Source organism: Vidua macroura, chromosome 1 (genome assembly GCF_024509145.1).
Source record: "Vidua macroura isolate BioBank_ID:100142 chromosome 1, ASM2450914v1, whole genome shotgun sequence".
Lineage (NCBI taxonomy): Eukaryota > Metazoa > Chordata > Aves > Passeriformes > Viduidae > Vidua > Vidua macroura.
The window spans coordinates 93,060,200-93,075,500 of record NC_071571.1 but is presented as its reverse complement, the minus strand read 5'-3'; the positions used below and the strand labels follow the sequence as shown (position 1 = coordinate 93,075,500).

General features: G+C 38.4%; 1 protein-coding gene across 1 annotated transcript in view; it reads right to left on the bottom strand.

Annotated features, from left to right (window-relative positions):
* TMEFF1 (transmembrane protein with EGF like and two follistatin like domains 1) overlaps positions 1-15,301 on the bottom strand; it is a 112,906-nt gene that overhangs the window by 38,689 nt on the left and 58,916 nt on the right. Inside the window, exons 2-3 of the mRNA XM_053978217.1 lie at positions 6,981-7,090; positions 2,749-2,878 (exon numbers count right to left, since the gene is read on the bottom strand). Of these exons, the coding sequence (XP_053834192.1) occupies positions 2,749-2,878; positions 6,981-7,090 (240 nt within the window). The remainder of the gene's footprint in view (positions 1-2,748; positions 2,879-6,980; positions 7,091-15,301) is intronic.

Sequence of the window (15,301 nt, the reverse complement as noted above, 5' to 3'; positions counted from 1 at the left end):
CAAACAGTCCACTGACAAATTTTAAGCAAGTAGACCCTTCCATAAGCCACTCCTAAGAGAATAATTCCTGTGCTTGTTTCTAGTTCTGCAAATAGCTTTACTGTCCTTTTTCCTTTTTTTTTTTTTTTTTGACTAAGAAATCACGACAGAAAACAATGGACAGTGGCTTCCAAATGTATACAGTATACTGAGAAGCTGCAAATCTAATCAAGTACTACATTATTGTGTGGTTACATTTTCATGTGCATACAATATAAATCTGGCAGCACTCAAAATCAATATTAAAACCTGTGTAGGCAGACCCAAAATTTCAGCCATACATTGTCTTTCATTTCTCTAAACAACCATTTTTAATGTCAAAACTTGCATTTTGTTTGTTTCTAAAGCATCTATAATTGACTCTTTTTTAAACATTGCTTATTTTAGAATCCTGAAACTCTGACAGCCTTCTGGCAAAGGAAATAAGAAAATATGCTGCAAATCAGAAATGTCTGTAAAATTTTAATCAAAATATTACCTGCCAAGAAACAGAATAATGATTTAGTGACTAAATCACTCAGTGTAGCCTGTTCTAGTGCCGTAGCTACAGGAGGTATCAATCCCTAGCAAATGGGAAGTATTTTATTCTTGTATGAGTTTCAAAAGTCTGATATATTTTAAATATTAAACAGTTGTTCCAACACTAAGGAGGAATTTCTTCCTATTGTCTTGGGTGTATCCCAGCTCTGATAGGAGACCAGTGAATCTGTACTTGACTCCCAATGATGCCCTAGAATAAAGCATTTTAATAGCAAATTCAAAGGTAACCAGTGAAAATTAATGGGGGTCTACAAAATATCTTTTAATTTGATATATGAGTCTCCATTATATGTGTAACAGATCAAGAGCACAAATATGTCGCTGTCTTGTCAGGGCATGGAGAGGTTCTGGGTTATGGCTTTTATCATCTGATATTTTCATGTCACCCAAAGCACATCAGACACTCAGGGAGCAGCAGGTGCCATTCTAGTGGAGTTCTGCTGAGGCACTTAAAGTTGCAACAGGGTAGAGTGCAGTACACAGCCTGAATCAGAACCTCTTATGCTGCATTTCCTGGGTTTTATGTAGTACTTAAAGAAAAAAAGGAGGAAGGTTGAAAAAAAAAATCCCATACTAGCTGAATAATGTAGTAATTAGTTGCCAGCAACCTGAGGCTGAGAAGAATCGATTTTTCATTTTGAAATTTCTCTTTCTTAGTAGAGTAGAATGCACATATAAACAAACACTTTTTGTTGTTCCTAAAACATCATCCTAGGACTTTGTTTTATTGATAGAAAGAAACTTCCATGCTGCATGTCCATTTCTTAAAATTAGTTGGGCATAAAATTTAAAAATATTATTTCATTATACATCCTCAGTTCAAACCTTCATATTTCTTGGGAGTTGTTATAGTAATATGTGAGTCCTCCAAAACTGGATTGCATTTTTTTTTCCTATTTTTGCAGCATCTGGAGATAATTTACAGGTGGGAGATTGGGAAAGACAGTAGGTTCAGTCATCAGCCTGAGGGATGCTGGAATTATGCTTCTGAGCTGGGCACAAAACATGGGCTTCCTTCAGTATTAGGACCAACAATACAGATGGTTTTGGACCTTAGCAAACATGAGCCAGACCTCAGGATAGGTCTGTGCTGCAGTCAAAGGCCTTGGAGCAGCTGGTGTGAAACATGCTGCATTTAAATGAGGTAACTGGGACTGGCAGCAGTGAGGACTTGGACTAGGTACCCTGCACCTGCTTTTCCCCTGATTTCCAGACAAGATTCTGCAGCTACCACTGAGCTCCAGGCCTGATAACTCTAAATTGTCATTGCAATTAAGCAACCTAAAGTTATTAAGGAGTGTGCAACTGACCCATGGTGACGCTTTTGGCTGCCATATGGACGTAACCTTGTTTAGATTAATCCAAACAACCTTTCTGTGTCCAAAGATGAGGGATGTCTCACTACTTAATATTTTGTAAGTATTATTTCTGTACCAAAGATTGCAGTTGTTGACACTACTGAGTCACTTAATTTCTTTCTAAGAAAGCCAGCCATGTGTCTGGTCTCACCAGCTTTGAATCTACAGAGAGGTTCAGAACTTTAACTGCTGCTTAAAGTTTCTGTGTCTAAAAGTATGTCATAATATTCTAGACAAGAAAAACCTGTCCCATGTATTTGAAATGTAGAAAAATCTATGCTTTAAGTGTGTGGAAAGACAAAAAAGGCAAGTTTATTAGAAATGTGAGGTAGAATGATTTTGTAAGTTACGCATGTCTTCGATGTAATGACCCAAAGTCAAAGAAGATGCCTTGGATACAGGTAGAGTGGCAGTCAGGATGATCAGTGTCACTTGTTGGATGCTACACTAATTCTGTACATCCTAAAAGTCCTAAAGAAATGGCTAATTTGGGATCTGCTCCAAATTTATTAAAAGTCTTTTGATGGATATCAACGCTCTTCTATAAGCACCAGAGAAGCATTAAATAATCTATTTTCTCAGATAAAGTATTTCAGCTTGTAATGTTTATTTATTAATCTGTTACCATATCAGAAGATATATCAGATTTCTTGTCTAGAAAAAGGTTCCATTCCTAAAGAGGACTCGGGCTTTCCACATTATTTCATTCTATGAAAAGCACAAAAAATTTAATTGCTGGAATTAAGGGCAAAATTAAAGAGCTAACTATAAAACATCATTCATTAGTGACACAAAGTGATGTTCTACATACCAGAATAACAAGGTCCTCTTGATACCATTGTTATCTCTTTCTGGTGCTTGCAAGCAGCTCTCCTGAGGAAGCATTCATTTTGGTAAGTGTCTCCATTTGATCCACAAACTGGAATATAGTTCGTGTGACACTGGAAAAGAAATTATAAAATAACCCAGTCATACAGAAATCAAGTGATTAATCTGAACTGCATATTAATATAGAGGAAGATAGTTGTGTGATTAACAGCATCTTATAACCCTTTTTGCTAAAGAACTACTTGAAATATATTCGTTTTTCAGTATCACTATATGTATTCCTCTTGGATCATTGAAATAATACTCTAACTCCACATGGACTGAACATAGGAATTCAGTAGGAAAGATTAAAAGCACAAAATAACTATGGTGGGACTTTGTACTGGCTAGAGGGAATATGCCAGGCATCTAGAAGTATTTGAAGGATAAACACAGAGGCAGGAGAAAACTTCAAGATAATACAAGAAAGTATGACTAGGCACAGGGGGCTGAAACTGAGCAAAGGAGAATTTAAGGAGAACAGTGCTTAAGGGGAGATTTGCTGACCTTTTTGGTCAGAACAGTCTTACAAAAGAGGTGGAAAACAATCGCCATTCTCATTAAATTCAAGAGCATCATGAGATTTTTACTTGGTCAACAACTATAATAATCCTTTTCTATTACTACAATGAAAAATTTAAATCTTAAATTTAGTAGAATTTGATACAAATAAAAAGAAAGAAAGGAAGAAAGGAAAATTTATCATTCAGAATAGCTTTTGCAGAAGCTACCTGCATTTTGCTGCTTTCTTATATTCCAACAGAAATGGATTATAAGCCCCTGGTACACATAATGTGCATTAAGATGCTGGGACCACCAATCTGCCTAACATCTGAGAGTGCTGCATGACTTCCTGCTGAACTGGAGGTCCAAACCCTGCATTATAGCATGGAAAAGGAGATATTGCCCTGTTTGGGGGTCTGGTAATGTCAGACATGTAACTGTAATGTCAGACACCTTTTGCATCTTCAACATCTTTTTCTCTTTGGTAAAAAGAATCCAACCAAAAACAAAAATCAAGAAGCAATGATGAAATACAGAGTAGCTACCAAATTCCTTAACCACACAAAGTTTATGATTAAACTGGTATAGTTCAGCCCATGAAAGTGCATGCAGAAATAACAACATTAGTTAAGCTAAAATGACTTAAAAATAAAAGAGTTTCTTCTCCAAATTCCAAATGAGAGTCTTTCCCACAACAGTTTCTTTATGCTTTGACATACATAAAGGTCAAAATACTGAAATGTTAAAACATAATTTTGAAGGGTATTACCCTCCAATCCTTTGTCATCCTGCCATAGATGACCAACTGAGAATGAACTAAGCAGGTACTGACAAAAATAAATCATCCTGCCAGCTCTGAAAATCATTTCTATCAGTTTTGTAATACTTCCCCATAGTAAGCAGCTCTCAGACACTCAACCACAGCCATTGGTCCTGCCACATGCCATACAGAACAGTCATTTCTAGAGAGCAATTAACAGGCAACTCCCGAGGAGGACAATACTTTCCAAGAGATCATTGTCTGTTCAATAGATAATTCTCAATTCTCCTTAAGTCTCTGTGTGATGTTTTAAATTTGCAGGTTCTGTTCTGAGGATAGAAAATGAAAAGTAAAGGGATTCCTTTTTTACAGTTTGGTAAGCCTTTAGTGATTTGTTACAGTACAGCCCAAAGTTCTCCTGCGAGCATCCTTCAGAAGTGAAGTTGCTTTCTAGTGAGGAAGTACTCTAATAGCTCTAATACCTCAAATGGCCAAAAAGGGAGAGCATCTCTTCATGCACAGGATGTGCTCAGCACAGTGTGCCATGGGAAAATTCATCCGAGGTCCTTCCAGTGCTGTGTGATTTCAAAGTTTCCAACATCTGAATGGATTGTAAGATTTGCTCACTGTCACTTAGCTCTTTTTCCTGTTCTCTCCTATTAAAGCAGTTATCTTATTAAACTGATTGTTGTCAAGCCTCTCTTACTGAAACTGGAAAACAGCCCCATGATGTCTCTGCCCTCATCCCACCTCGCCCCGTCTTACCTCCCCCACTGGTTCATAACAAGCACTGTGTTGATCAGTTTTTCATTCAAGTTTTGTAAAACTCATCCAAAACACAGCAAAATACCTTTTAGCCTGCAGAGCTCTTGCTGCCATGACATTAGAGGTGTTTCAAACAACACTGAAATTTGTCATCCATTTTCCTTAATCTAAAGAAAGGTTGTGCCAGTCTCAGCCTTAGTTCAGGGGTGGCTCTGATTAGTTGTGCTGCTCTGATCCCCAAAACACCCCTCTGTCATGCAGATCTCATTGCAGTTACAACTTCCATGTGAGGGGAAGAGGAGGGGCAGGCACTGATCTCTTCTCTGTGGTGACCAGTGACAGGACCTGAGGTTCTGAAGTTGTGTCAGGGGAGGTTTAGGTTGCATATCAAGAAAAGGTTCCTCACCCAGAGGGTGTTTGGGCACTGGAACAGGCTCCCCAGGGAATGGTCACAGCACCAGCCTGACAAGGCTCAAGAAGTGTTTGGACAGTGCTCTTGGGCACGTGGTGTGACTCTTGGGGTGTCCTGTGCAGGGTCAGGAACTGGACTCAATGACCCTTGTGGGCCCCTTTCAAATCAGCATATTAATGAATTCTGTGATTTCCTCACTAGCAGGAGCATCTTACCTGGCCACAACCTGGATCCCAGATCAATTTAATTTTGCAACTCTCTTGTTAGGGTACATTTTCCTAAAAATGGCAGTTTTAGCAACATAAGGAATGCCTTGCTGGATTAATTCAGCAAGTATTTTCCTGGCTAAGCTTTTGACATACATAACATATATGTTATACAAAGACACTTAAACGTCTGAAGGACAAGCAGGGGTTACAAAGTAATCTTAGGGAAAATTGCAGTGACACAGTTATAGGAAATACACTTCTGGAAGAACAGGCTGATATTCCCACATCTTCCTTTCAGTGCCTCTTCACTATACACAAATGTGTCTATTTTCCTTTCAAAACCTTGCAATATGAGAAAAAAAAAATAGCTAGTTCTCAGATAGTCTTGCATGTGAAGAACCTAATAGTTTGGGCAGGGTGTTTGCTGCTTGGGAATTTTGGTGCTGCTAGTTGCAGCAAATTGAGTAAACTCAATTGAAATTGAGAGTTACAGGAAGATTTTCAACCTGCTATGTCTGAAAAACACAGTATCTTCTCCTCACCCTAGACTTCTTTCCTAAGAATATAGAATAAATTATTCAAGAAGTACAAGTAAATATGCAAGTAGTTTTAAAAAAAATACTTTTTTAAAAAATGCGTTCTTCAAAACAAATTAACAGTATAGCACATGGACTAGTTCTTTTTTTAATGTCTTCAAGACCTGGTTATTAGGAAGTCACAAAATTTACCACCAGCAAAAGATAAATGAAACCTCTAGTTATCTTAGGGTTGTAATTATTTTCCTTTTTTTTTTTTATATCATTACTGAGCTTTGATTTTACTATTTTGTATAAATAAATGTTACAGACAGACTGAGACAGATGAAAAAGCCTTGTCTCATAAGATTTTTTTCACCCTTTAAAAGGCAGCTAGAACAATGTCCCCAGCACAGGTGAGCAGCACACTATCAAAAGCCAGCTCTGAAACACTGGAATCCAAAACCAGTGTAAGATCATTTACACACCATTGCTATTCTGGTTCCCCTTGATTTATTATTTATTGGAAGCAGAACACACAATTATTTTTAAAACACTGAAAGACAGGCCTTTCCAGGTTTTGCTGATAACACTGACAGCTCTTAAAGTTTTACCATGAGTCTTGTACATAATATTGATATATTTGGCCTGGAATTGCCATCATAGTTATAAAAACTGTAAACGAAAGGCTCAAAAACCGACAAAAAATTGAACCTGCAATTTATTTCTTTTTAAAACTTCAGAAGACTTTTTTTTTTTTTTTTTTTTTTTTTTTTTTTTTTTTTTTTTTTTTTCCTGAGCAGGACTTACTCATTGTTCTAATTCATAACCTTTATGATCACTGATGACCCTGCTATTATCTGATCCAATCAGTGCCATTGAAAAAGGAGCTTATGGTTAGAGTCCATAAGCCTATTGCTGAGCGCAATTTTTGAAGCAGTGACTCTACAAATACTTCTGAATACTGAAGGATTTGTTAGAAATGGAAACAAAAAAGTGAGCAGCCCTTACCTGGAACTGACATGCACATTTCAAGCCATCACCCTCTTCCTTGCACACTCCTCCATATTTACATGACGATTCATCACACACCCTTACGTCAGATTCCCTTACATTTAACTCTGCAGAAAAACAGAAAAATGAGACAGAAAAGATTCGTAAGATGAGTTATTTTGAGGATTGCCTTGTCCTTAAACCCTCGGAGCACCCCTGCTGCATTACTCCCATATAGAAATTAAAGGAAAATATTAAAGAGCCAGAGCTTTTCCCCAGGGAACCCTGCCCTTGTGCTCCCCTCCAGGGGCACATCCTGCTCCTCAGAGGAAGCTTTGCCTTTGGTTGTGGCTAAATGCTGATTCACCACATAAACAGATACAGAGACAGCATATATTTATACTACCCAAATTCTCTTCCATGTTTCCCCTGATGTGGATGCCACCATGTAAAACCCTTCTCCACAGAAGTTGTTTCTAGTAGGAGTCAGGAGCTTTACACAGGTTATAGCCTATGTTTCTCACCTACTACCCCTTTTTGCTTTACTCTCTACAAAGATCCTGAGGAAGCAGAAAAGCTGAACCATCAGAATTTCTCTGCCTGGTTTTTCAGTCTCTGCCATGGCCACATCATTATCCTTCAGACTAAAAATAAACCCAACTGTGTTTAAACTACTATAATTTGCTTGCACTGTAGGAGCTAGAGTAATGAACCAGAGATCTGTGTCTTAGTTCCTGCATAAAAATATGGAGCACAAGTGGCAGCTCCTGTCACCATAAGCTTGCAGCAGAGGCACAGCTGGCAAGAGGGAAACCAAGGGGTTTTACACATCAACTGCATAGGCACTAGCTCCAGCACAAAGGTCTCCTAATTAGCTTCAAGCTCTTTTTGGACATAACAATCCAAGGCTAGTTTTAAAGGAGAATAAATATATTATTTTGAAATAAGCATTTGATTTGAATTATATATAGGAAAAAGAACAAAACATAGCACAAGTGGGATAATGGAAGTGATCAGTGTCTGCCTAAATGTGAGCTCATCAGGCTGTGTGGGAACCGTGCTGGTACCATTGATTCCAATGAAAAGGTGAAAATAACACCAAGGTCTCTGGAAAAATCCCCTGACACTCTTAAGTGTGCAGTGAAATCAGAGAATATGATTCAAAGATGTCTGTGCTACGGTTCAAGCCAAAATCTTCAGGACTACATAGCAAGTATGATCCACTAAAGAGGTTCACTGACAGCGGTGTGATTTAAAATGATGTCTGTGACTTTTAATAAGCAAGCCCTATCCAGAAAACTGGCTTAAAGAAAGAACTGAACACCAGCCATTCAGAAATGGGGAAAGGTAGGTCAAAAGCAGAAGGAAATAATCCTTGTTGCCACTGAGAGTCTTAAATAGGCAATCAGCCTCCTCCTCAGAGCAGTATCAGCACTTTGGTATGACAGTGATAGACATCCTGGAAAACTGCTCCTGTGTGTTTATGTAACATTATACGCCCACACATATAGTTTATATAAATAAATAAATAAATAAATAAACAATAATTACTGCAATAAATTTAACCACTTTTGCCACATGCTTCTATATTTAACAGAGCATAATTATGCATTTTTTATGGCACTGAAGTGACAGGATTCCAGCTCAATGAAAAGTCCAGTTATAATCCACATATTTTTTTGTCAGCCATGAGAAAAAATTGAGAAACATATTGATTCTTTTCCCTCTATATGTCCATCACTCCCAAAAGCATAAATGAGGAGGGCAATGTCTGTAACAAAGGGCAGATAGGTATCCTGGTTGCCATCACAACCCCGTGCCTGTGTTCTCTAATGTTATTCTTAATGTCACCGTTTATCAAGCGTGACTGCTGCATTGTAGGGACCAAGCTAATGTGACAGAACATTGCAGCTTTTCAATTTAATGTGTTCATAACTCCCTCCTGAAGTAAATGTGCGTTTCTTTCTCTTCATGAAGGTGTTCCACGAAGATGAACAAACTATCAAAATTAATTAAGGGGAAATGATTGTCATATCTGAAAGAAGGGTCTACCTTTAGGTGATACCACATTTGAGAAAATGCAATTCTAAAAAGGAATAACCATGCAGTCAAATTAGACCATGCACTGCTTTCAAAATACAGTGTTCATCAGGTCAGGAAAGAAATCAGATGTTGGTCCCCCCTGCTCAACTCTCAGCTGAGCACGCTGGACTCAGTGCTTTGCAACCCTACCCCCTGCTCCTGACTGGCAGAAAAAAACCCTGGGCAGCTGCAACTCCTGCTTGAATTTCTGTGAGTCTCCACAATGTCCAGCTGCCTAAGCAGTGTAGTGCAGACTTTTCCTCAATATTGGTGTTCCCCCAGTCTGGAGAGGGCACACAAACATCCAGAAAGGAGTCCCTTCACCACAGCGGTGGGCAAGGACCTCACTTTTTTGCAGAGAGGAAGGAGGCGGTGGGCTCAGAAAGAGAGGTCAGATAGCAGCTCAGTATCAAGGCTGAACTTGAGATGCACTTGTTCATAGCTTATTTCTCTGCCTGCAAAAGCCAGAGAGAAAGGGAAATATTTCAGAACAAAACTATAAGAAGTTGTATGAAGATGGGGGTGCAGAATTAGCTCTTGTGAACCTCCCTCACTCTAAGGAAAAAAGATATCTGGCTTTGGTTTTGATTCCAAAGAAGGACAGAAAGGACACTGTGCTTTTAATGGTTACTTCATTTTAGGCATGGGCTGTTTTTCTTTCCATATAAATGATAAATACTGATTATAAGCTTTATGGCATTAAACGAACACTGAGCAGCAAAAGTCATGCAGAGACCAGGAGACAACATGATTTTCCAAAGTTGTACAAAACAAAGATATCCTAGTGATTGGCACTTGAACATGACAGATGAACTTTATTCTATGACAGGATGTCATCTAATCCCTTATTCTATTCAGTGGCAAATTCCAGCAGCAGAGAAATCAGGCCTCCAACATGTGCATGATTGCATCTGATGGAATCACAAGTACCAGGAAGTGCAGTGGCTGTAATTGCTTCCACATCCACAGCATTCCATTCAAAAAAGAATACATGTGGATGGGTGGATGGATGTTAAAAGAGTGATGTGAGGAGGAACTGTAGATGTCTTGCATGTCTGAAATGTGCTCTCTTTTCAGTGAATTCCCCAGAGACAGAGAATTAAAATGGAGTCTCTGCAATTATTTCCAGAAGAGTGGAATCATTGTTGTAAGAACAGATCCATGAGAAGAGCAAGAATATGTAGCAAATGGTTTAGGGTAATTTCTTGCATGTTTCTTTAATGGCTATTGTAACTCGTTTCCTTGACTTCCAGCAGGTATAAATAAGAGAAAGCCTCAGTGTGATTCATTAGGCACAGTGAGAATATGCTAGGTAGTAATCCGTCAATTCCCAAGAGAAAATATAATTAGCGCAATTAAATCAGGCTTCCAAATTTATGATAAAATTAATCTCCAAAGACCTGAAATGAGGTATTAAAAATGATTTGCTAGTATCTGTTCAGCCAATACACTTCCTGGTTGTGTGAGGCCTGACTGGCTCAGAGACACTTGCAACGACCTACAGCAAGGTCTTCTGGGTTTGTCTTTTTTCTCTGTCAAAAATAATTCATTTTGTGAAAATTTGTTACATCACTAAAAATGAGGAGAGACTTCCCCATTTTGACTCTTTTCAGAGAATGTGAAGTACAGCTCGATACAACTAGCTGTAGATTGGCTTTTTGCCTGTGACCTCAAAATGCATTTCTCTGAGGCTCTTGTTATAAGGTAAATTACATGTGTCAAAATGCTGAACCTAAAGATGAAATCAAATTTGTAGCTTTAAGTACATCAAACATGTTGTTTCTGTCTGGATATCTCAAGAATAAAGTAAAATCTAAGATGGGCAAATCCGTTTGCTTTGCTTTTTCAAAACTCGTGTTTCTCCTGGGGTTGGCAATAGTACATAGTAATGATGAATGGATATAAGGAACCAAAAAATACTTTTCCCACATGAAAGTGAGGGTGTGAATATTGCAGCTGTGCCTGAGAAAAAAACTCTCTCTGCCTGCCTGTCTATCTATTTTCTCTTTCTATGGGTAAGATTCCAAACAGTAGAGATTCTGGGACCCCTTGTTGCCTTTTGCTCTTGACCCATGGGTTTGGTAAAAAAGGGGACGCAATTTCCACCCTTTTCATTAGAAGGAAAAGGATTTTCTGTCCTCCAAGCAGTTTGCTCTTTGTGAAACCAAGCTTTAAATTAGGATGTACGACCCCTTGTGGAGGTCATAAATAGACACATACACACAGACAGACCTGGGAGAGTTCGCAACATGTCTGTAACTCTACAGTTCAATAGAACCCCAAAGTTGTAAGAACATGAGTCAACATTGGCTTGGAAAAGGGAGTCAGGAGAAATGATGTTGTGTAAGAATATGTTAGAGCACACAAAGTCTACTGGAGATAGTCATGTTATGACTGGAGCCCTCAGGACCACAAACCAGAGTCAAAGAAGGCAAAATGTGATGAACAGAAAACCTATAACCTGCTCACTTTTGGGAGTCAATCTTATGACTTGGCTTGGGCAAATCACTGGCTTTTTTTTTTTTTTTTTTTTTTTTTTTTTTTTTTTTTTGTTTTTTTGTTTTTTTTTGGTTTTGCCAAATTATTTATAAATTAATAGAGAATTTAATGGAGGAAAAAAGGAAAAAAACACCCAACAAAATCTTTCCCTTATAAAGGGAATTATAAAGCTGAGGTGCTCACACAAGAAGTACAGTAATAACCTGAGTCTTAAATCGAGCTCTTGAATAAATCTTTACCTGCCAGTCACAACCTTTGCCACACAACAAAGATGATACTCAGAACCAGGCTCTGATCCCATGCTTCTCAAAGACAGCCTGCCCACTTCAACCAGGTGAGTTTGAATGGCACTGCAAAAAAAGCTTATCCAGGGAAGTATTCCAGTCCCTGGAATACCTCTGGTCACCTCCTGCTGCAAGCTCAGAACAAAACTGCACAATTCTCCTGTAAATCCTACCCATCGCTTGCAGACATACGAGCATCCCATCTGGTAGTGGCTGCAGTCACTTTAGATTTCCATCATCTGCAGAGACTCTGACATTGGTTCAGACACTTAGCTCACATGCACACATCTATACGTAAACATTTACATTTAGATGTCTTAATCTACAAGGTCAGCTCCATCCCACAGCTTTTCAAAGTACATTCAGAACAGACATTCCTGCAGGAAGCCATGCAAATGCTTACAGAGCTGTTTCACCCAGGCTCTGAACAGAAAGTGTAATTGTGGGAACTTCCTAATATCTAGGAAAGATATATATTAGGAAAAATATCTTAAAAATACCTAAGCCTCCCTGACACAGCTTCATGCCTTTCCATCAGGTCCTGTCACTGTTCACCAGAGAGGAGATCAGTGCCTGCCCCTCTGTTTCCCCTCGTGAGGAAGCTGCAGACCACGAGGAGGTCTCCCCTCAGCCTCCACTTCCCCAGGCTGAACAGACCAAGTGACCTCAGCCACTCCTTGTGTGGCTTCCTGTCTAGACCCTTGACCCTTTCCCCATCCTTCTTGCCCTCCTTGGGACATTGCTGACTTTAGCACTGCAACCAAAGGAGAAAGTGGCTTTGCTTGCTTCATCACTTAGAGAACAAAATATTACTAAAACACTGGAACCACGAGCTTCCTAAATAAGTGTATATTGTTGATAAAACCTGAGATTAACATTTATTTCATAATTAATAAACAACCTCTGCATTATGTTTTCCAGAACATTTTATTATCCTCATGTTTCAACAGTTGTGGATTATGTAAATCACAATAATTTGCATTGTAGAGTTTATGTTTGCTGATTTTCTTCTCAGAAATTGTCATAGGTTATGGGTGAAGAGAGCAGACAAGCCCCCTCAGACAAAATTAGCAATTACTTGTCCAAATAAATAATACTTACTTGTGTCAAACAAGGCAAAGCAAGACAGAACAGGTCATACTATCTTGCTCAAATGAAAAATTATGTTTTTTGGAAAAGAAAACAGACAATAAGACAAACTACTGGGAAATAATTCAGGGAGAAGAAGGATGCCCTTCAGACACTGCATATCCCCTTTGAAGATGGCTGTTGCCACTGATTTGAGGTGACAGTTTAGCAAAAAAAATATAAGAAATTAAGAATGTGGAGAGTGGAAAGAGAAGAACAATAAAAAGAATTTTTAAAGAAAGGTAATCAGAGAAGAAAAAAAGAAAAATGAAAATGTAACACAAGAAAATCTAAAACATCTAAAACATAATGTAAGCTTTAAATAATTAAACCAGTTAAAAGTAATTTAAATGTCCTTTTCATGGTGTGATATGGCATAATTTTCTTTCAGACTTGAATTAAAAGTAAACAATTCACTGGGACAGCCAAGAGGTTATATGAAAAAAAAATTAAAAAGAAAAAATTATTAAAATTAAGTTACTGTAAAAAAACCTAGACAACTGTAATCTAACAGCATGCAAATACTCCCACTTTTTTTTAATTGGTCAATTGATGGATGCCTTGTGTGGCTGATGGCAGATCTGCTGTTTTGAAAACAATCTTAGGCAGTATTAGAGGATAGCAAAACCTGTTTTGCTGTGTCTCAGTGCAATATTTAATGCTCAATTGTGCAGAAACAAAAAATAAAGCTGTTCTTTGGCTCTTGAAAATGCTATCTGAGTGAATAAAGCTTGAAATATTTCCCTAAAACTACTTTTACAAGACTGCATTAGCTTTTGATTGCTTAAGTGCTGTCCCATTTATCTAGGATGATTATACTTTTACGTTTCAAATCACCATAGTTTCCTTTTTGAACAGAGGAAAACCGAATGCATGCATGCTGCTGAAGCAATTAGTATTCTTGTACACAATAGGAAACCAAAGCAATTTTTAACAACTAGCACTCACACAGCAAGGTAACAAGACAGGCTTTGAACCTGAGAGTCTCCCACACTGCAATATTCACATTGCTAGTGTGCCTGAGATTAACTCTATTCAGTGTGAAAAAAGTAAGGAAAAGTGCCATAGTGCCATAGTGACGAATGTTTGTATGACAGCTCCATCAAAATATTGTGTGCAGCCGGTGGTACATTTCTGTTTCCATCAAGGAAAAAAAAATACTTGCAGAGAAAGTTAACTTCTTTCTTATATTAAAAGCTTTGGCAATATTTCAAAAATTCTATATAATCTGTAGGTGAATATGCAACCAAATGGTACAAATTGACAAGCTGTGCAGTTAGCTGGAGACAGGGATACATGTGGTAGGTACCTGCAATTATTTTCTCTCTCATAAACACGTTTGTATCAAGGTCGGGCAGTAGACAAATTTGGCCTTCAGGAACTCAATCTGGTGTGCTTCTCTATCAGCATCTAACCAGGACACTGACTTTAAAACTTGCTTGCAAAGCAGAATATGTGTTACTACAAAAAATTACTGACTATGATTATGCAAGGCCATTATAAAAAAAAGTAAGCCTTTCATTGCATATTTTTACATAAAATTAAAAGAAAGTATTAGAAAAGGAACATGTTCATATAGCATATTTACAGCAAGATTGATTAAAACGTATATTATCAACCTTCAGTCTCTAAGGAAACCAAGGCTGTGCTGGAGCTGCAACTTTCCAGACAGGTTGGTTTGCTCCTATAACTTCTGCACTCACTGGGGCATTTAAGTCAAATCTGACAGCAGGGGAGGCCTGGGACACTGATCTTCCTACAAGCTAATGGAAAATCAGTGGCTGCTCGGAGAAAGGCAATGTCTCCACTGCCAGTTGGAGGAATTCAGGGCATGTCCTGGTTTCAGCCAAGGTAGAGTCAGTTCCTTCTCAGCAGGTGTTACAGTGCTGTTTTGGATTCAGAATGAGAATGATGTTGATAATACACGGATGTTTTGGGTTTTCATTATGTTTATCCCACGTCGAGGACATTTGTTTCCTTGTCTCATGCCCTGCTAGTGAGGAAGTGCACAAAAGAAACTGTGAGGGAGCACAGCTGGGACAGGTGACCCAAACCAACCAAAGGGATATTCCACACCATAGAACATCAGGCCCAGTATATAACATGGGAGAAGTTTCCTGGAAGGGTGGCTGATCTGGGCTCAGAAAGGAAGGTCTGGCATCAGTCAGTGGGTGGAGAGCAATTGCATTGTCCATCACTTGTTTTTTTCCCTTTTTATTGTCATTATTATTTACCATTGTTACTGTATCTTACTTCAATTTCAATTATTAAACTCTTCTTATCTCAATGTGCAAGTTTTACTTTGATTTTCCTCCACATTCCACTGGGGCTTGGGAGGAAATTGAG